This window comes from Balaenoptera acutorostrata, chromosome 3 (assembly GCF_949987535.1).
Source record: "Balaenoptera acutorostrata chromosome 3, mBalAcu1.1, whole genome shotgun sequence".
Lineage (NCBI taxonomy): Eukaryota > Metazoa > Chordata > Mammalia > Artiodactyla > Balaenopteridae > Balaenoptera > Balaenoptera acutorostrata.
The window spans coordinates 81,074,940-81,098,058 of record NC_080066.1 but is presented as its reverse complement, the minus strand read 5'-3'; the positions used below and the strand labels follow the sequence as shown (position 1 = coordinate 81,098,058).

Genomic DNA, 23,119 nt, shown 5'->3' with positions numbered 1-23,119 from the left:
GACATTAAAATTTATAATATATGTATAAATTAAGTCAGAGGAGCCTCTGTAGGATTGTTTACAATAACAAAGAACTGTAAACAATCTAAAGTCCATCAAAGGAGACTGGAGGAATAGCTTAAGGGTTACTTGCACAAGGGAATGATGTTTGATTATTTTGTTGTTGTTGGTTTTAAAAAGAGCACATCTATATTTACTGAAATGGTCCAATGTCTATGATACAGTATGTAAAAAAAGTAAGTTACCAGAAAGTGCATACAAGATGATCTCAGGTTAAAAAAATGATATACAAATATGTCTGTGCATACATGTTTATGAATATGTAGAAAATGTTTAAAACTATATATGCCAAACCATTAATGGCAATTGAGGGAGCACATGTTAGAGGTAAAATGGAAGATTCAATTTTTACTTTACAGACTTCAGTACTGTTTCAATTTTTAACCATGACCATATAATACTTTAAAAATAATAAATTAATTTTTTTTGAATTAATACGCACATGGTATGAAATTCAAAAGGTACAAAAGATATATGCCCTGTTTACCCTGTTCCTCTCTTCAGAGCTGAGCAATGTTAACAAGTTTAGTTTAGTTTTCAAGAAATATGATACACATATTTATTCTCTGTCATTTAAATAATTTTATAAATGGTAACGTACCAAACACACTGTTCGGTACCTTGGTGTTTTCCACTGAGCAATATCTCTTAGGGATTGTTCCATACAACATATACATTCAAAGACGCTTCATTCTTTTCAATGGCTGCATAGTGTTTCATTGTATGGATGCCACCTTTTACTTTTTTTTTTTTTTACCATCTTTATTGGAGTATAATTGCTTTACAATGGTGTGTTAGTTTCTGCTTTATAACAAAATGAATCAGCTATACATATACATATATCCCCATATCTCCTCCCTCTTGCGTCTCCCTCCCACCCTCCCTATCCCACCCCTCTAGGTGGTCACAAAGCACCGAGCTGATCTCCCTGTTTTATAATTTAAAAAAATAATAATAACAGGAAGAAAGGGAATAGGATCTTACGTGATTTATCACCAGCAAATCAACATAGCTTATCCTTTAAGTCTTTGACATTTCCCACTCCTCTGACAAAAAAATAAAATGAAATGAATGGGGGCTTCCCTGGTGGCGCAGTGGTTGAGAATCTGCCTGCTAATGCAGGAGGCACGGGTTCGAGCCCTGGTCTGGGAAGATCCCACATGCCATGGAGCAGCTGGGCCCGTGAGCCACAGCTGCTGAGCCTGCGCGTCTGGAGCCTGTGCCCCGCAACAGGAGGGGCCGCGATAGTGAAAGGCCCGCGCACCGCGATGAAGAGCGGTCCCCGCACCGCGATGAAGAGTGGCCCCCACTTGCCGCAACTAGAGAAAGCCCTCGCACGAACCGAAGACCCAGCACAGCCAAAAATAAATAAATAAATAAATAAATAAATAAATAAAAAAAATTAAAAAAAAAAAAAATGAAATGAATGGAAGATAGAATAGATGGATGGAAGAAAGGAGGGGAAGGGAGCAGGCAAGCAGACCTGCTCTTGGATATTCGCACAGGCGTTTACATAGAACTGTCTACATTGAAGCTTCTTAAGGGAGGTGCTAGAACGGAAGTCGGCAAACTTTTTCTGTTAAGGTTCAGATAGGAAATATTTTTTTGTGGGCCAAACGGTCTCTGCTACAACTACTCAACCATGTCGATCTAGTGTGAAAGCAGCCATAGGCAATACTTAAACAGATAGGTGGGCTATATTCTGAAGATACTTTAACCAGCATATAACCTGCATGCAGTCAGCCCTCCATATTTACTAACTGAATGAAAAGCAAGGAATTCCAACTGGAAATGACCACAGCATCCTCAGATGCCTCTTTGTCTTCCACTGAAAGGTCTCCCTTGATAAGATTAGAGAGTTAGCCACAAGGACCTCATCAGGGCAGTGTATGTTGGAATACTTGCTTCTGGACCCCACAGACAGCAATTTTTCAAGCAGTTGCTGGAGTGAGAAGGTCATCTATCTTCTTGTTTAGTCAAAGTACATCAGCTCTTATTCACATGTGTGTTGGTGACATGTGTGGTATAACTGAGAAGGAGAAAAGTAACCCTAAACACCCAGGACCCACCCTGGCACTCATCAGCATCATCAAGACAAAATCAACACTACTTTGTAATCATGCCTAAACACAGCAAAATGTGAACACTGTCCAAGCCACAAGATACCAATTATCTCCCTATCCTGGCAGATATAAGTGACTGCTGCTTTTTTGCTAAATATAGCTTTAGTCTCGCTACAGATAAGATTTGAGATACCCAATCACAGAATAATCTCTGTTTCCTGACAGCATCCAATGCAGAGCAAAGTCCTGCTTCCTTAAACCCTCCTCAAAACTGATTAACATGAGCCCAAATCCTTTAAGTCTTTCCTAACATACTGCTACTGAGACACTCGTGGTGTGTTTTCCCCTTGCTGAAATGAGTAATAAACCCAACTTGTTCAATTACAGGTGTGTTCCTGGCAGCCTTTGGCTGGAGGGCACTGATTTATGTAATGGACATTTAGACTCCAATGACCATTTGGATTTTCCATGACTCTGCTTCATACTATTATTAGTGGGGATATTTGAAAACGGCCGTGCTGTGAAGTACCAAAGTCCCTAACACATTATTACGTGTAACTTAAGACAATTTTTTTCTCATCACAAGAAAAAAAAAAAAGCCTGTGAAGTGTTGGATAGTAACTAAACTTATTGTGGTTATAATTTTGCAACATATATATAAAATCATTATGGTGTACATCTTAAACTAATACAACGTGTTATATCAACTGTATCTCAATAAAACTGGAGGAAAAAAGATAACATTCAGTCTTTAGAGACTGAATGGAATAATATATAATACAAAATCCTGAAGCTCCAACAAAATCTAAGACCATCTTACTGAGCTGGATACTGGCTGGCCAGTGGCTGAATTTCCATAAACAGTGAGTCTGGCATTCAATTCTTCTGCAAGATGAGTCTGGACATCCAAGTTATTTGATGGTGGAGATGAGGGGAAGGCCTGATGGCTGTACGTGGTGGCTTCATCTTCTCTTATAACTTCCCAGTTCTAAAATGAACAGAATAAGCTTAAGCCACACATACCTCAATCTACTGCTGTAACATATGTCTATCCACAAGAACAAGAAAATGATTTCTACCTCGGAAGACTCTCGGCTGTCAACGCTTTCTGTTTCCTCAGATATCTGCCGCCTGGTGGTGAATGCACGCTGGGCTTGCAGCTGAATGTTACCATTCTCAGCATCTGTTAGGTTGTCCCTGTATTAGAAATGTAAAAGCCATCACCCACGTCTGAAGAGAGTTAAAGTGATAGTCAAAAATTCTGTTTTCATTTAAAAAAAAAAACCTATATTAGATCAGAATTTATTGTTCTGGGCCAAAGGCTGCTTCAAAATGCATAGATTAAGTCCTAGGCACAACGGTACCTGCAAGAGTACCTTATGGAGTTAAAGTTTTTGTGAAAATGTGTCATGTGCCTAATATTTTCGTTCCTAACTGTGCCTAGGATAATGTCTCCCATGTATGGGCACTCAAAAAGTATTTGCTGAATGAATGAATACCTGAGAGTTTCATAAATAATTTCATTATATTATTATTTCACCATGTTCTTACAAGAGTAAAATCTAAAGTAGCTCCAGAAAGTTCATAAAACAGACGCTTTAAGAGTTACATATACATCTTCATGAATCAGACAGTAACATTTTCCAGAAATGATCTTAAGCCAAGAGTAGAGCTTCCCATGTAGGAACGCAGAGGGCAGAAGGAAAGACAGTGTAAGGACACTATAATTAAAAAATTGATAGAGTACAGATTAAATGGTATCTATCTGCTTTTGATCATATACAGTAATGGACCTCTTCTGAAAAAGGACAGTAGTAAAGGCGTGTCTGAATCTAGGAAAGGTATGGTTAATCAGACTGAACACCCACTACCCAGTCATTTCTTAGTTATACTGTTCTAGCCAGTTGTGTTTAACATAGCCAGACCATAAGATCTAGAATTTTGTATAGATATTTAATAACAAAATTATTGTTAATTTATTTAATGCCAGATAAGCCCAGGATAGTCATAAGACCAGTTCTTAGTGCACTGTTGCTGGAGAAAACATAGTGGTTCTAAGGGAAAGCCTCACACTTTTTTCCTCCTAAATAGTTGATTTTTGCTGGCTGAAAACAACACCAACCACAGTGAAAAAAATGTGATTCTGCTCAAGTCAGGCTTGCCATAATACTGAGGTATACAACAGGAGGATGTTGCAGAAATTTATCGTGCTTTCAGTCTTGCAATCTGTACGCCATTCTACAGAGATCAATGCCTCTGTGACACGAAGAACTTGGATCATTAATTTGCTTTGGAAGGATCTGAAAAGGGAAAATATCTACGAAAGTGCTTGGACTATATCAGATACAAAATACCAAAGCCAAAAATTAGAACATTAAGGGACAAATAAGAAAAATTTTATGTCTGTGTCAAAAAGTAGACAACTAAAGAAAGACTTCATAAGGTTATAAGGAAGGATAAGTGGAAGGATATTTGACAATAAACATGAATAATGGAAGAATTTATAAATGTGTATTTACAAACGTTCAGTCTGATGATAATAAAAGAAAAATGTCACTGAGGAAACATAAATCAGAATACCTCAAAGGCCATTCTGTCCTTGATTTAGGTACACTGGAAATTATGTATACATTGACCAGATTGGCAAATGGGTGTTTAACAAAAGACCTTATTAATTGAGTCCTTTCAATTTTATAAATAATTTACACTTTAAAAATACTGGACTGTAGAAATTAACATCTCATTATATTTTAGTAACAAACTACAAAAAAATCTCCAAGATTTTCTAAATTAGTCTCAAGAGAAAAACATTTCTTTTGTGGCTATAATTAAAAACAGAAATAACTGACAATTTATTAAAATAAAGAAGCAATTAGAAGGGTGGTATTTGTGACTCAAATACTTTTTAATACTATCAAATCATTTTAAAAAAGAAGCATCCATGACAGCATTTTTAAAGCCCTGGGCCGTAAAAATCCTAGCATTCTTGCAGTTTTTGGATCCCCATACTATTCCGAATCCATTTGAGCCATTTGAGCCATGACTTCAAAATGAAAACTAGTGGTCCAAAAGTATTCAGATTACAAACATGAAAGTCATCACATACTGAAGGGTTGGTCTTTTCCACTGTGTTCTTCTGGATTCATGGTTTACATAGTAGGTCCTTCCAAGAATATCCTGCCTCTCTTCCCATCCTGGAGGTAGAGGGGAAGGTTCTTGTTGCTGCTGCAAATGGCAAGCAGCATCTGGTTGGTCCAAAACCACCCAGCCAGGCTGAAAAACAGAATGGTAACAATTAAGTGTGTGCTTAATTTTTTTAACCTTATAAATTATGCTAGAGGAAGTTTTAAAAGAGATTTAGCACACCCAGTTCCAGAAACTATGCAAAGACAGAATTAGCACATTGTCAACTTTTAAGACCATAATAGGAATATCTTATGATAATGAAGATTTTTTTTTTTTTGCAAAATGATAACATTTAAATTTTGCTTGAAAAAATTTTTTTTTGAAAAAATTTAAAACATGTCTAATAGGAGAAAAAGGACACAGAAAACTTTCAAATAAACAAACAGCACTGGAAGGCACTTAGAAATTGAAAAGCATAGTTTAACCTTACTCTATTCTCTAACTTATAAGCAGGGATCATGTCTTATTGGGCATTGTCTCTCCCACAGAGAAAGCACCTTGTTTATGGTGGAAATAAACAACTCTCTGAAACCTGAAAAAAAAAAAATCACTGGATGAAGATCAAATATGTAGAGGCATGATAGGGAAGGGCAAATGATTTAGAAATAATTGAGTGATGGAAAAGACATGATGATTCTCTGGTCTGACTTTTCTTTCTCCTCTGGACCATGGAAAGGCATTTTGGTCAGGTCATAATACAGTCAAAGAAAGAAAGTTTTGTTTTGTTTTATTTATATGCTAGGAAGGCATTGGAAATTTCCTCTGAGACTAGCAAGGGGCAAACATACAAAAACCCTTAGCTAGGGTAGTTATAGAGTAAGGAATTATTTGAAAAGGATAGTGAGGGTTAGTGACATGCTTTTATACAAGAAACCTCATAAAAGAAAAGGCAGTCAGTAAAAGGTTCTGCTAAATATCAATATGGTTAGGAAGCATAAATACACTAGTGATGAAAACTTAAAAATTCTCCTAAAGGGACACAAAAGAAGACCCGAATGAATGAAGAGACATAATGTGATCTTGGCTAGGAAGATTTAATCTCACAAAGGTGTCAATTCTCCCTAAGTTAATTTATAAAGTTGCCAAGATTCCAATAGAACTACATTATGGATTTTTTTTTGAAAATAACAAGACAAGGCAATTTTCAAGTTCAAATAGAAATAAAAACAAGCAAGAATAATCAGCACAGTTCCAAAAAAGAAGAGTGAAGATTAACTTTATCAGATAAAACATACCACAAACCACAATAATGAATAGAATTGGAAAACTCAGAAAGAGAATCAAATTTATAGGAATTTAGTATATGATAAAGACATTTCAAATTTGTGGGAAGATAGGCAAATTACTTAGAAAAAAAGGAAAAAATTATCTGGGTTTCTACCTCATACCTTAAAACCAGAATGTTACAGATTGAGCAATATTTAAAATGTTAAAAAGTAAAACCGAAATGTATTAGAGCAAACCTGGGGATATTAAAAAAATATATTCTAAGAGTGGAGGAGCCATTAAGTATGACATCAAACCCGGAAGGCATAAAAGAAATTGAGTGATTTGATTACAACCCCCCAAATTTGTACATGGCAAAAACTACTAAATTGAAGTTAAAAAAAAAACAGGCAACCTGGGGAACATATTTGGTACCATAATAATAGGTAAAAAAATCATTTCCTTAATATATAGAGAGCCTTTTGTTCTAGACGTTGGGGATCTAGCACTGGAGGACTGTTGTGTGCCAGCCAGTTGACGGCTTAGAAGATGGAAGAGAATTCTTCTGTGTTGGAAGGTGGGTTCTGAAGAGGAAGGGTCAAGGAGAAGAGCTGGGAAGAAAAGAAATGTTTTCTGGGAGAAAAGGATAGGGGTTCTGCAGCAAGGTTGGTCTCCTCTGGCTAGCTCCAGTGTGAAGGTTAGAGACTGAGGCAGAAAGGAAGGTGAGGGGTAGGAGAGAGGAAGACAGACAGAATTATTCTGGGAAAAGGAATCTGGATGGGAAGTAAAACAGACTCCTTTTCTTTCTTAGCCTATTTTCTTCTTTATATCTTCTTCTATGGGAACTGATACCTCGTTAATTTCTTTTCTTTCTTTTTATTGCCCAGACTCCATTCTCTCTCCCTTCCCTCTAACCCCTTACTTTTTCTCTCCATCTATGTTCACCTTCCTTCTCTCTCTCTCCTTTCCTTTCCTTTAGATGATCATGATATAGGATCTATATATCTAAAAATTTGTCTTGTACATATTAAATCACATTTTACTTCTCTGGTCTCAATTTCAAAAGTGTTAGAGTTGAACTTTTATATTTCACTCTCGTGAAAAAAAAGACTAATCAAAAAAATATGGTCACTGATTATTTTTCTGCAGATTAATAAAATTTATTAATAAAAGGGTCCTCACTTCTGCTGTGAAGGATTATAAAAATATTCAGAGCTTGGAAGATGGTACCAAAAATATTTCTTTAAAATCTTCTTAAAGATTTCTCTCTTAAAGGTCTACTTATTGAATTTATGTTACCCAAGTAAACTTGTGAAGGGGCAAAAAACTAAGTAAGGGCCTATTTTTAAAAAACCTGTTTCAGTTCCAGGAGGAAGTACAGTTACACATTTGAACATTGTTTAGAAAGAATGAGTTTTCATTTTCTGTAGAGAATGCCTCCCTATTAAACATGTATCAGCTAATATTCTTCACAAAATAATTTTCTAAGTATCAATGTATGTTACTTTATTACTAACCTCAAAGCTAATATGCAACTGCCCACAATTTAATGGAGTCAAAGTCCAGAAAGAAAGCATTTAGAGGTACAACAAACATTATATTATACGGTAATTGTGTAAAATACATACAACTAAACCTAAAGTTACAAGGGGTGCAAAAATCAAATATTACACAATTATCTATTATAGCCACACTTTATCGTACTAGGGCATACACTGCCTAAGAGTGAGCCTCTTCTGAAAATTACAATTGTTTTCTTTAAATGGTAGGATTTTATATATTCAGTCACAAACTAAATGTCAAAGACAAGACTTCTCTGGTCATTAGCTACACAAGATAAATAAGCACAGATTCATGTGTTTGAATTCCTAGGGCCTTTCATAAATAAACTCCTACATGCTTACATCTACTGAAATTATAAGGTGCATTCTGAGGGAATTCAAACATTGAGACGTGAGACCACAAAATGAAGCGAAGCAGCTCTACCCACAGAAACTGAACTGTGAATAAGGTACCTGTGATACGTGTCTGTGGGCAAAACTTGGAGCAGGTTACCAAATAATGAAATGCTGTTAAAATTTTTTTAAGTTACTAAATAAAGAATTTTCTTTCTTTACAGCAGACATCCTTCATTTCAAACAGAATTCCATTATTCAGGTTTCCCTGTGCACCAAAATGCCAGGTACAGAAAATTCTACTCAATAAATTTCTAAATTAAAAAAAAAAGACTGTTATATGACAAATCAGAGAAAAACTAAAATGAAAAAAAAGGTAATCAAATAAGGGAATTAGACTTAAGAGAGGATACCAAGTTCTTTGATTGCCAGAGTAAGGGCTAACTACAGTCTATGATTTAAAGAAAAAAGTTCTTTCTCTCTGTTATTATGAATTCCCCTACAAAGTAAAGTCTCATTAGTGCACATAAAAAATTCCCAGAAGGCTTTGTTGCAAAAGCACTACTTGTTCTCGAACTTTCTTTCTCAAGACGTTTGGGTGTGTGATGCAGAGCCCAGCACTGGGGAAGGGTCCCTCAGCCTTACAGTTCTTCTGGAGACTTCAGCAGACCTTGATCAAAGAGGCATGACTGTTGAGGAAGCCACACATACAAAACCCTCCAGAGCAGACTGATGCCAGCACACTGGGTGCTTTCAGTCAATGTGGTAGAATAAGGTGCTATCTTTTGATGATAAGCTTCCTTCAGTGGGAACCTCAAGGGGCAAATGTTTTTGTTCCCTTTTCAGATCATGAATTTTTGTGCTGGAAGAAACCTCAGAGGTCATCTGGTACAACCCTGTCACTCTGTAAAGGAAGAACCTGAGGTCCAGAGGTCAGAGACTCACATGGTCACTCAGCTCACAAGCAGCAGAGCTTGCAACTAAGATTCCAGGCTCCAAATCCCTGTCCAATTCTATTCCAAGTACATACTCTCTGCCTCTTCTTCACGCACCCCAAAGGCAGGTGGTTCTGCCCAAATCCTTGACTGGACTTCCTCTTATCCTGTCATCCGTGAAGATGGTTAAATTCTTCTGGCCCCCCATAAATGTGGCTTTTTATTAGATCACTTATATTCTCTCCCTCTCTCTCTCTTAGTCTCCTCCTTTTCCATGAGCCCTCCCGCCCACTCCCACCCCAAGCATGATAGGAAAAGTAACAGGAATTATATTTCATAAAAGAGCTCCTAATTAGTAGAGCCTCCTCAAATATTCCACATACTTAACTTACAAATACTAAATTGTGTTCTTACTTTAATGGAGGGGGAACATGACATCGTTTTAGAAAACTCTGAAAAACTAGAAACAGTTAATGACTTAATTACAACAAACGCTTTCACTTATAAACATTACAATCTCTATTCCCTAACCCTTAAGAATGCCATCAGTAATGGCCATTCATTCTACAGAAATATCCTTAGCGGAAAGAAATGTTTAATAAATTCTTGGGTAAAATAAACAAATGTCCAGGGAAGTAATTTTTATTTCACACATTAACTTCATTTGAATAGTTATTTTTTCTTCGGAGTATAGTAAAATAAGAAATTAGATATTTTCTTTTTAGTTTAACCAAATATTTATAAAATCTCACCTCTAATTCCTCAGCCTGTTCTGTGTTATCTTCTTCTGAGCCACTGGTTTTAGGTAAGTAAGTCATTTTTAATCTCAGATAACCTTTAACTCTTGATTTCTGACTGTAGAAAAGAAAATAATAATTCACAAAATTTTAATACTAAGAAGAAAAGCACTCATTTAATAAGAGTTTACTGAACATCTACTAGCTACTAGAGGAGATTCAAAGACAAGTTCCAGTGCAGAAGATATTTAGGAAAAGGAATAGATGGTGGAGAAAAAGGAACATCCATAAATAAATAATTGTTATGAGATAAATAAGGAACTATGGAAGTTTAAGCGAAAGATCAGAGAGAATTTGAAAGAGAAGTTGGCATTTGAGTTGGGGCTAGAAGACTGGGGAGGATTTTGATCTGTGGCAGTGAAGGGAAAGGCATATGAGTAGAGAAGAGAGCAAAAACAAGGAAATAGATGGGAAACCTGGGGTGCAGTTAAGGAAATGGCAGTAGCTGAGACTGGCTGAATTACAGGATACATAAAGGGAGTGGGAATGGTCCAGTTGATGAGATCCATGTGAAATAAGAGAACTTTTATTAGATTTTATTTTGCATAGAATTTTGGGAATAGGGAAAGTCAGCCGCAGAGATGTGCTTTAGGGATAATAATCTAGCCATGTTGTATAAGATGACAGAAAAGTGGAGAGCAAGGATGGATAACTGCCTGAAACCTAGTGTCTTTGACAGCTGTTTGAATCTGTCATACGTTAATTTACCTCATCTGTTTTCATATTGTATCTTGTATCACCTCTTTGAATAATGAGTTGTCTGAGTTAAGGGCTGCTGCCCAGTGTAGTAACATTTAAGGATTTTAAAATCTGTCTTTCTTAAGCTTCTAACTGAAGACCTAACTCTGTCTATTGCCCCCACCAAATCTAGCATCCTGTTTACTTAAGAAATCCTTGCTTGTCCTAGCTTTCTGTATAGGTTTTTTGGGTATTTTTTTAAATAGATTTCAGTTATGTAATATGACATAAAAGTCCTAATCTTTTATCCTGTCTTCAAGAGATACTCCCCTACCCCACCCCACCCCCAATGCCTCCCTTAAGCTTTTTAGTTGTTCTTCTCTACACAGTGCTCATGGATTTGGAAAGTGTACCTTCCCTGAGTGGTCAATAAAACCCCTGATGCTTATTTCCCAGGCCACTAACGTGACTCATGTCTCCATAGTTAAGGAGGTGTGAACACTCTGACTTGTTATAAAAGATGGATACAGAAAACTTACTCAGATAATATTTTATAGGAGAGTTTCTCCACAATGATAGGTTTTATTATGTTTTTCCAACTAGATAATATGCCTGTGGGTTTGGGCTTAGTGATGCTCAAAAAAATCTAAGAATGTAGTTGGATAAAGCTCTTTCTGCACTTGCAATAATACCCAGTGTAGACAGAAGATGTAAGTGTTTTGAAGATAAAGATACTGGAAAGCATTTGACAAATTGAAAAGCAGGTTACTAGAGCAACCAAATAAGAGAAGAAAGAAATATTTAGTTATTCTTGATATACAGATGTCACAATCAGTCCAAAATTAAAGGAAGAAAAGAGACTTATATTGCAAGACTTCTAGAGAAATTAAATATGTGGTTTCTCTTATAGACGGTAAATATGAACACAGTCAGAAAGCACTGTCCCCCTTATTTTAATAATTTATATTACAATGAATACTTAAAAATTTTGATTAAAAATATAAAATATTTTTATCAAAAATTTTACTAAGTTCCCATACTATATTTTTCAATTGCATTTTCTAGTTTTAAGAACAAAACATATAGTGTTGTTTTCACAGATTTCCTTCCTCTGCTTTACTCTGCCCTTTCTGACAGTAAAGTCACATACACATCTTCACCAGATTTTACTTGATTCTGTGGTCCAGAAGATCAAAAGGAGTTTTATTTACAGCTTAAACTTAAAAATTTTGACAAAAATCAAGTAATTCAGTTTAGGAAAATGGAATTATGAACAGGCTATTGGGTTGTAAATTATAGTCTTTGCTCATGTTATTTTCTCTAAATATTTGAGTTTTCTGAAATATCTTTTTTTAAATGAAAGTATGCTAAATGTAGTTATATATCCCTGAAAATGGTTTTGTATGTATCAAGTTGGATTTTTTTTTTTGGCTGTGCTATGCAGTTTGCAAGATCTTACTTCACGGACCAGGGACTGAACCAGGGCCATGGCAGTGAAAGTGCTGAGTCCCAACCACTGGACCACCAGGGAATTCCCTGGATGTTTTTTTTACATGAATTGAGGTTTGTGATTTTTTAAAGCACAGTATGACAAAATTACATATACTGTAAGATATAAAATACATATAAACTAATGACAAATTTCATTCTCATAGTATGATAAATATAAGGGAGACAAGTCTTTCCCAAAGGGGTATGATCACTTTTCTGTATTTTCAGAATTTTTGCACTGTGCATATATTACTTTTTAATCAGAAACAGCAATAAAGCTTTTAAAAACTGATATTTATATGTAGCTTATTTACAAAGGTTGAAACTGAATTTCCAAAGAGGCTACTGTAAGGTATAAAGAGATTAAAAAAAAATTTCATATGTTATTATTTTATATTTACTGACCTTCTTGGGTGAAGAACAAAATCCTTAAATGTATATGGTCTCTCCATTCTTGGATTTTCTGTCTAGAATAAAACAGTGGGTTTTCAAGATACATCTATAACACCAAAAATATATACTTTTCAAGAATATTCATTAACTATGACCTAAGGCATAATTGAAGTTAGAGGTGAGAAAAAAGTAGCTTCAGCTTATTAAACGGTAACAGTTGGTAATTTGACAGCACTTTCACTTTCCTGCACTGTAGGAATTGCACCTGGCATCACAACTCAGTATAAAACTAGCTGAGCAGGTGTGTCGTGAAGACAAAGGGAGGGTAAAAGTGGAAAAACAGTAGAGAATGGTTAGTATGCTTGCGCCCCAAAGAAATATGAAATATGTACAATGTCAGCAGGCTGGCGTGGTTAAATCATAGAGACAGTTCTAGGAGAACAAAAAAGTAAGCAGCTTGGAAAATAAGACTGGATTAAATTCATTATCAAAAGCTTGCAATGTCTAAAGACTACAGAGAGACAATAAACATCTGAAAAGACTGATAAAGAAGTATTACTTCTCTTTCTTATCAAGTTCAGCAGCCCTTTGTTTTTATTCTCCTTTACTTCTCTGCTGCACTTTGCATTGTTAACTACCCATTCAGTCTTGAAACTCTTAAATTCTCATGACATCACTTTACTTCGTTCTTTTCCAATTTCTCCTGGTCTGTCTTCTCCTTCTCCTCTGACAGACCCACACTGAGGAACGTTCAATGTTTTAGCCTTCAATGCTCTCATCCCTCTCGTTTGGACAGCCCATTCTTCTCAGAGATTCTGCGGTTACCTTAACAATGATAGCTCTCAATCCTTCCAGACCCTTTTCCCTACACAACTTATTTTTATATCTCTGTCAGCTGCCCACTTTAAGCTTTCATTTTTCTTGTTTACTACTCATATGCAATATGGCCAAAAATAAATTTATCATATCTCAAAAAAGAAAATGGCTTTCCTCCTATGTTTTCTACTTGAGATACTACCCTTATCTCGCAAGTTCAACTTGTATTATCTTTACTTTTTGCTTAATTTTATTTTTTTCAACTGGAGCTCCATGTTAAAAACCTGATCCAGTAATGTTATGTTATGAAATGTTTCCTGCATCTGTCTGTTTTCTTCTGTTGCTATATGCTTGGTCCAGGTTCAGTTTCATGCCCATATTGTTGTAATTGATCTTAGTTTCTTTTTGTGAGACTAAGCTCTCCCCAGTCTAGTTATTCAGTAGAATATTTCCAAACTGATCTTCCTCAAACAATGCTTTCATGATATCAACCAACTTCAGTGGCTCTCTATTTCTTACTGGGGTTCATGTAAGAGAATTTTGAAAATAAAATGGAAAACTGAGATGAGTTTTCAGAAAATAATATGCTCAAGAAATAATAGCAGTATACACTTTACAAATCAAATATTTACATTTACTATATTGTGTATCTGTAAGTATTTATTAAAATAAAAAGAATAAACATAAAAAGTAAAATCATGGACATCTATACTAACCGGTAATGGATAAAGAGGAACATCCACTTGACCTAGGAAATCATCTCTTGTCTACAAAAGAAAGAAGAAAAAATGACATTAGTAATATGCTTGATCTTTTTGGAAAACTTTGATGAGCTATTGTCATCATTCACAAAAATACATCGAAGTTTTTTTTTGTTTGTTTAACCCTATGAAATATCAATGAAAAAATCAATGGAAAATAAAAGGTAATATGCTACAACTTCTGGTCATGGCAGAATAGAGTATATTAGATTGATCCTTCTGAAGATAATAACTATATACTCTGAAAATATATCAAAACAACTACTTGAAAGCACCACAGAGTGACCAAAAGCAAGCAGAAATTGGAAGGGAGTCAATCCTTGAAAGAATGAACTGTGCTAGGTAGGATTCCTGTTCATATGGCTTTTCACCTGGTAGTACTCCACAGTTCATATGGTGGAATGATTGGAACTCAAAGAGAAATCTGAAATCTTACTCATTTGAGGAGTCCAAAGACTTACTTTGAAGTCAACAGTCTAACTGGAAAGTGAGGGGGACAACCCCTGAAAGGAAGACGCCACAAGAGTCCCTTCAAATCTATGTATAAACTCTACCCAAATTCCTAGCTGATCCCTGAACTGCATATGTGAAAGGCAACAGCTAGAAGGCTGAAAGGACTCAGCATAGATTTCACAGTTGATGTTCACCTAAGGGGAGCTAGCATTTAGAGTTCAGCTAAGTTAATAACCTGCTAGAACAAAAATCAACACTCTTTAGGGAAAGATAACAAAACTCATTGTATCCATCATGTGTCACACATAATGTCCAATATACATTAAAAATTACTAAACATGCAAAGAAATAGAAAAATGTGACCCAGTAGCAAGAGAAAAGGTTATTAATAGAAACTGACCACAAGATAAGCCAGATCTTGGAATTAGCAGACAGGAAAATGAAAGTAGCTATTATAAAGATGTTCAAGGACATAAAATGGAAAATAAGGTCATAATAAATGAATGGATGGGGAATCTCAGCAGTGAAATGGAAACTATAAAAGGGAATTAAATGTATATTTTGAAATATATATAGAACTGAAAAATAGAATATGTGAATTAAAGATCAGTGGATCCGCTTAACATATGATTGAAAATAACTAGAGAAAAGTTCTGTGAACCTGAAGATATATCAAAAGAATTTATATAATATGAAAAATAAAGAGGACTTGTGGCAAAATATCAAGCAGTATAATATATGTGTAAGTGAAGTTCCGGAAAGATAGGAGGGGAAGGAAGAGAAAAGAGAAAGAGAGAGAGAGAGAGAGAAGAGAGAAAAATATTTAAAGAATAAAATCACCAGCTTCCCCAAATGTTAACATCTTACATAACCATAGCACAATTATCAAAACTAGGTGACATATTTTTAGAGGAAATATTAACACTTTTATTTATTCATTCTTTTATTCTTAAGCTTTTTTAATTGTTAAAAAAAGACCTATACACGTAACAGACAGTAAATATCTGTCACCCATAATCTTTATCAATTTAAAGTAAGCTTATGAAAACCTTGACCCTGCAATCATAGTTCCCGGAGGGCACTAGAGTTAACTATTAAGTAACTTCTCTGAGATTTTTTTCCTGCATGCATCCACCAACATACTTAAATTTTTTTTAATTGAGGTATAATTGACATACAACATTACATTAGTTTCAGATGTACAACATAATGATTCAATATTTGTATATACTGGAAAATAATCACCATAATAAAACTAGTTAACATTGGGCACCTTACATGGTTACAGAATTTTTGTTTCCTGTGATGAGAACTTTTAAGGTTTACTCTCTCAGCAACTTTCAAGTATGTTATACAGTATTATTAGCTGTAGTCACCAGGCTGTAATTATGTCCTCATGACTTATTTATTTTAAAACTGTAAGTTTGTATCTTTTGACCCCCTTCACTCATTTACCCCACTCATCCCCTGCCTCTCTGACAACCACCAATCTGTTCTGTATGAGCTTGATTTTTGTTTGTTTTGTTTTTAGATTCCACATATAAGTGACAGCATACATTATTTGTCTTTCTTTGAGTTATTTCACTTAGCATAATGCCCTCAAAGTCCATCCATGTTGTTGCAAATGGCAAGACTTCATTCTTGTTTTTATGGTTAATATTCCATTGTATGTGTGTGTGTATATATACATATACATCTATTGATGGACGCTTAGGTTGTTTCCACAGCTTGGCTATTGTAAATAATGCTGCAATGAACATGAGAGTGCATGTATCGTTTCAAGTTAGTGTTTTTGTTTTCTTTTGATAAATCCCCCAAAGTGGAATTGCTGGATCATATGGTAGCTCTATTTTTAATTTTTTGAGGAAACTCCATACTGTTTTCCATAGTGGCTGCACCAACTTAGATTCCTACCAATAGTGCATAAGGGTTCCTTTTCTCTACATCCTTGCCAGCACTTGTTATTGTCTTTTTGAAAATAGCCATTCTGACAGGTGTGAGATGATAGCTCATTGTGCTTTTGTTTGCATTTTCCTTATTAGTCATAATGAACATCACTTCATGTGTCTGTTGGCCATCTGTATGTCTTCTTTGGAAAAATGTCTATTTATATCCTCTGTCCACTTTTTAACTGGATTGTTTGTTTTTTTGCTATTGAGTTGTATAAAAAACCAGGAATAACATTAACTCATCTACGGACCTTACTCAAATTTCACCAACTGTCCTACTAATTTTGGTCCAGGGTTCATTTTAGGATCATACACTGCATTTAATTGTCATGTCTCCTTAGTTTCTTTGAATCTGGACAGTACCTCAGTCTCTTTGTCTTTCATAATATTGACATTTTAAAAGCATACTGGCTAGTTATAGGATATCCCTCAATTAGGGTTTGTGTATTATTTCTTCATGGCTGAATTTAGGTTATGCATGTTTTTGCAAGAATACTATAAAAGTGATGTTGGTGTGCTTCTCAATGCATCATATCAGCAGGTAATAAACCCTGAATCTTATACATTATGGACAGTTAAGGACCATTAAATATTTGAGTAAAGTCTTTAATATGAGAAACAGAGACCTAATCCAAAAAAACAAACAGCAAGAAGGGAGTCAGATAAATAAGAATCAAGTCAGACTGCAGGAAAAATACTTGAGAAAAACTGTAATTAATATTCTCAGAGATAAGAGATAAATGTCTATCAAACAGAATAGCAGGGTATAAAAAAAGCAATTAAAGAACAAGAAAGAGCTCTTGGGAATTAAAAATATAACTGAAATTAAAAGTTTAAGATAGAATTAGAAAATAGAGTTAAAGAAATTTCTCAGAAAGTAGAACTAAAAGACAAAAGAAAAGACTGTAGGATTCCCAAAATAAAGAAATTACAGGATAAATTTTAAAAGTCAACATTTAAGCAGTAGGCATTCCAGAAAGAAAAACAACAAGGGAAGGAATTATCAAAGAAGCATTTTAAGAAACTTTCCCTAAACTCAAGAAAATGAATTTTGAGAGTGGAAGGCCTCACTGAGTTTTAGGTAAAATACTTGAAGAAAAGACCCACAGAAAGGCACAATACTGTGACATTTCGAAGCACCAGAGATAAAGAAATTCTAAGAGCTCTGAGAGATACAAAACAGATCATACCCCAAACTGAAAGACAAGAGAATAACGCTTTCAAAATTGTGAGAGAAAAATATATCCTACATAGAATTCTAGACCCAGACAAAATACCTTTTTCAATAATGAAGGCAGAATAAAGACATTGGTGTTCTTCCAAGATAATGGAGGATATATTTCACCAAAATGAGGGAGGACAACATGGTAAGGGAAGATGCAGGGGATTCAAGACAGGAGAGAAGGAAAGAGGATTCCCTAGAATTATGGGGAAGGGAACTGTCAGAATGACAGTAGTGTAAGACCTACAAAACAACCAATGCATACTGGAGCAGGAGGGTGGAGAGTTATAAGAGGGATGTTCCACAGGAATAGGAATAATCATAGCCAACTAACAGGGTTTTGTGAGAATTAAATGAGATAATATACATAAAGTACATTGTATAATACCTAGCAAGCAATAAGTTTTCAATAAATGTTAGCTGTTATATTTGAAATGCTAGATTTTATAATGAAACCCCTGCTCCCTTTTCCCATGGACCAGTCTTTGGACAGGTCAAACAGGTACATACAATAAAAGGAGCATGGCTGGAGACTGAAGCCTAGCAAATTAGCTTAGTTTAGGGCCATATTCCTATTCCAGAACATGAGTTGATGATAATTTTTTTTTGAAATGGACAAGTTAGCTTTAATTATATCCTCAAGGCTATGCTGTGGCATGTTTATTTCTGTTTTTATGGCAAGTAGATGTTATACTCCATAAATCTGATCTTTAAGAAGATAAATAACAAAGTAAAATACAACAAAATACAGTTAAATCTCAATCAAGATGACAGAGGGATAAAATATTTCAGTTAACTGAATTATCTAATTAACTCAGGTTTAGACTTAACCAGATAGAGAAATAAAACACTTTTGAGGGGTTTAGTCTTACTGAATAGCCTTGCCCTCAGTAAACGGAATTCAGTGAACATCTATCTGTTTGATGATTCATGATTTTTCAGTGCTTCAAAAACATGGCTGTGGTCCATTATCACTAGAGCAACACAAGTAGAGAACAGGGTTTCTTAACTTGAGCATTATTGACAATATAAGCCAGGTAATTTTTTTGTTGTGGGGCTGTCCATGCACTGAAGGATGTTTAGCAGCATCCTGGGCCTCTACCCATTAGATGCCAGCAGTACTCCTCCACCAGTTGTAACAACGAAAGATATCTCCTGGCATTGCCAAATGTCCCATGGGTGGCAAAACTGTCCCTGGTTGAGAACCACTGCTAAAGAATGTAGAAAACAGAATGTGTCAACCAATGAGTAAAAGACACCCCACTTTGAAAATAACAGCTTGACTCAGATATAACTCACATACTATACAATTCACCCACTTAAAGTGTACCATCAATTTTGGAACATTTTCAACACCCCCAAAAGAAAATCCATATCTATCAGCAGTCACTCCTCATTTCCCCCCTCTTTCCTTAGCCCTAGGCAACCACCAATCTACTTTATATCTCTATTGCTTTACTTATTCTGGACATTTCACATAAATGAAGTCATATAATATGTGGTCCTTTATGACCAGCTTCTTTCACTTATAAGAAACGTTTTCAAGGTTCATTCATGTTGTAGCAAGTATCAGTACTTTATCCCTTGTTTTTACTGCTGAATATTATGTTATATGGATATACCATATTATTTATCCATTTATCTGTTGATCGACATTTGGGTCGTTCCTGTTTTTTTAGCAATTATAAATAAGGCTGCTATAAACATTCGAGTACAAGTTTTTTTTTTTTTTAACACTTTATACTTTATTTATTTATTTATTTATGGCTGTGTTGGGTCTTCATTTCTGTACGAGGGCTTCCTCTAGTTGTGGCAAGTGGGGGCCACTCTTCATCGCGGTGCACGGGCCTCTCACTATCACGGCCTCTCTTGTTGCGGAGCACAGGCTCCAGACGCGCAGGCTCAGTAACTGTGGCTCACGGGCCCAGCTGCTCCGCGGCATGTGGGATCTTCCCAGACCAGGGCTCGAACCTGTGTCCCCTGCATTGACAGGCAGATTCTCAACCACTGCGCCACCAGGGAAGCCAGAGTACAAGTTTTTGTACTGACACATGTTCTCATCTCTCTTGGGTATATACTTAGGAGTGGAATTTCTGGGTAATATGGTAACTCTGTTTAATCTTTTAAGGGACTGCAGACTTTCCAAAGCGCTGCACCATTTTATATTCCCACCAGCACTGTAAGAGGGTTTTAGTTTCTCTATATCCTTGCCAACACTTATTATTACCTATCTTTTTTATATAGCCCTCCTAGTGGGTGTGAAGTGATATCTCATTATGGTTTTGTTTGCCTTTCCCTGAGGCAATGATACTGAGCATCTTTCCATGTGTTTATTGTGCTCCTTATTTCTTAAAACCTTTTAACTTACAAATCTTTCCTAGAGATTCAGTCTCTTTACAGAGGCAGTGCCTGGTCACTGTGGGGCAGAAAGAAAACATCTTATCCCATATTCCTTTTTCATTGATTGCACTCTGTGAACAAGAGCATAGAGCAAAAATTCCACATACTGAAACTTCCCTTGTCTCAAGTAATTCTGGTATATAAAAATATATTTTAGAAAGTTCTTGCTACACATCTTCCTTCTTTAAAAGAAGTGATCTAAAATGAGTTTCTTAACGTCTACTTTAAATTAAACGATCCCAAAGAACTATATTTCTCATATTAGAAGAATGAACAAATTTTCCAACCTAAGAATCTATATGCATGGTCTGAGGTGATGGAGAATACAAAACCGGGAACTATCCTGGAAAGTCTGGGACATATGGTTACTGTAAATAGAGGACAATTAGAGGTTCTTTTTTCCATTTCCAAAAAAAAGTAATAGCTTAAAATTCATCCCTGTGAAGGCAAGTCAGTCTGTGATGTTCAATAATGTTTTCCTAGCCAACCGATTATTCCAAACTCTGAACATCAAGCATTTCCTTGTAAGAATTAATTTCCTATATTTGAACTGCATACAGCTTCATAAAGCAAATTTGCATTTAGTAAAATATAAGTAATTTAAGAATGCCTGAAAATCTGAGAAAGAATTTAGAACAGAAGGTGATTTTAAACACGACCGTTTAGGGAACAGTTTAGTCATTATATAGTACTTTTTCCAATATTCTAAAGATATGAATTTCTGTTTCTTAAACCAATTTTTAGAATATTAAAAGAGAAAAATCCAAATTGCTGTTTTTGCAAACTTCAATTAGAACTATACATGGCTCTAAGTTTAGCAGGACAAGCTGTTGTTAACTTTGATAAGGCTGCATAGTGATTGAATACTCTGCTTTAAAAGAACCCAATGTTGGACTTCCCTGGTGGCTCAGTGGTTAAGAATCCACCTGCCAATACAGGGGCACGGGTTCGATCCCTGGTCTGGGAAGATCCCACATGCTGTGGAGCAACTAAGCCCATGCTCCACAACTACTGAGCCTGCGCTCTAGAGCCCACGAGACACAACTCCTGAGCCTGCGCGGCACAACTACTGAAGCCCGGGAGCCTAGAGCCTGTGCTCCTCAACAAGAGAAGCCACCGCAATGAGAAGCCCGTGCACTGCAAGAAAGAGTAGCCCCCACTCATTGCAAGTAACGAAAGCCCACGTGCAGCAACGAAGACCCAATGCAGCCAAAAATAAATAAATAAATAAATTTATAAAAAATAAATAAAATAAAAGAACCCAATGTTACAGAAAAATCAGAATTTTAAAAACAGGTATGTTAAAGTGTCATAGCTTTGAAGAATACTTGGCTTTAAAAAAAATTTCTACTAAATCTGAGTTACAGATAATTTCCCAGGGTAAATCTACTGTATAGAGCAAAATATTAAAGGAAGAATCACTTCCTCATAACCAGAGCCAAACAACAGAGCCAAAGTTTTCTGCTGTAATATCCAACTTTTCATTTCAATCACGCATTCTAATCAGTAAAAATGAACTTTATACCTGGACATTAAATATAACATATTTTCAGTTTTCAGACTTAGCTATCAGCACTTTTCTAATCAAGATGATTTTTCAAGGTAATTTTAAAACAACAGTAACACATACACAGGATACAAAATTAAAAGAAAAAAGATTCCTAGGCTCCATCTATCTAACTCTATACTCTGTCCTCCCAAGAGACAATAGCTGTTATTTTTTTGTGTTTGGTGTGCCTGAAAGCATTCAGACTTTTCTTTGATACACTCTTATGCATCTTGCTTTTTTTCTTGTCAATATCTCTAGGACCTTGTCCAATATCGGTCCACAAAGAGATGCTTTACCTATTTGATGGGTATATAGTATATGCCATTGTATGGAATGCTGAAATTTAATTAGTTCAGATATTTAGGTTGTTTCTAATCTTTTGCCCATTACAAGCAATGCCTCAATGAATAAAGTTGTATTTATCATTTTGCGTATATACCTGATAATTTTTATTTTGTATAATAATAAATACTACACTAAACTAATCTGAACTAATCTGAAATGGAAGCAGATCTCAATGACTGACTGTATGTTACAGAAGGAAATAGTGTCCTGAGTAAGCCGAAAACCATAAGTAAGTTTTCAAAGATAAGATCAAGATAAAAGATTCAAGATCAAGAAGTCTGCATTTAAATGAATATCTTGCTCAATAACTACTGTCTTCACACAGCTGCTTTCAAATTTTCTATGTGCAAATGTCATGATTCTTCTGTAGAAATCACTAATAGTCTAAAAAAAAATTAACTGGGGCAGGCAGTTAAAAAGAAACAGTAAATTCATAGCTATAAAAAGTTCAAGCCATGATTGATTATATTATTCAAATTAGGTCAACAGAGCAAGAGATATTTCAGAGATCATAAAAGATAAGAGTTAAAATCTCTTAAGCTGAGACACCAAAAGTGAAATTATCTAAAAACCTCTTTGTATAAATAGGTAGAATTTAAACTCTCATTCTACTATTTATGTTAAGAGGATAAATGTTTTCTTGATTTAAACACATGAAAAGTAAATATTTTGACATAGAGGATATTAACATATGTGAATCTCTGAGAAAAATAAGCAGAACTTTTATGAATGGGCCCATTTATAGTATTTTTTTAAAAACAAGAAACCATATATTTCCTGCTTTCAAAATTTTATAAAAACTATTATTTTTAATGAACATGTTTCCTCTCAAAATCCATACTACATGGATTTACACCACATCCTAAATATTATAATTAAAAAGGATTATGAAAATGACTCTAACTTCAGCTTAACTATTT

The 23,119-nt window shown here is 35.2% G+C and overlaps 1 protein-coding gene across 7 annotated transcripts in view; it reads right to left on the bottom strand.

The window, feature by feature from the left end:
• Nucleotides 1-23,119, bottom strand: part of NEDD4 (NEDD4 E3 ubiquitin protein ligase) — a 153,311-nt gene that overhangs the window by 41,439 nt on the left and 88,753 nt on the right. For all 7 annotated transcript variants that reach the window (XM_057542378.1, XM_057542377.1, XM_057542376.1 and 4 more), the window contains 6 exons: nt 14,237-14,287; nt 12,717-12,778; nt 10,098-10,200; nt 5,230-5,396; nt 3,203-3,320; nt 2,944-3,111 (listed from right to left, as the gene is read on the bottom strand). In XM_057542378.1, coding sequence (XP_057398361.1) covers nt 2,944-3,111; nt 3,203-3,320; nt 5,230-5,396; nt 10,098-10,200; nt 12,717-12,778; nt 14,237-14,287 — 669 coding nt within the window. The remainder of the gene's footprint in view (nt 1-2,943; nt 3,112-3,202; nt 3,321-5,229; nt 5,397-10,097; nt 10,201-12,716; nt 12,779-14,236; nt 14,288-23,119) is intronic.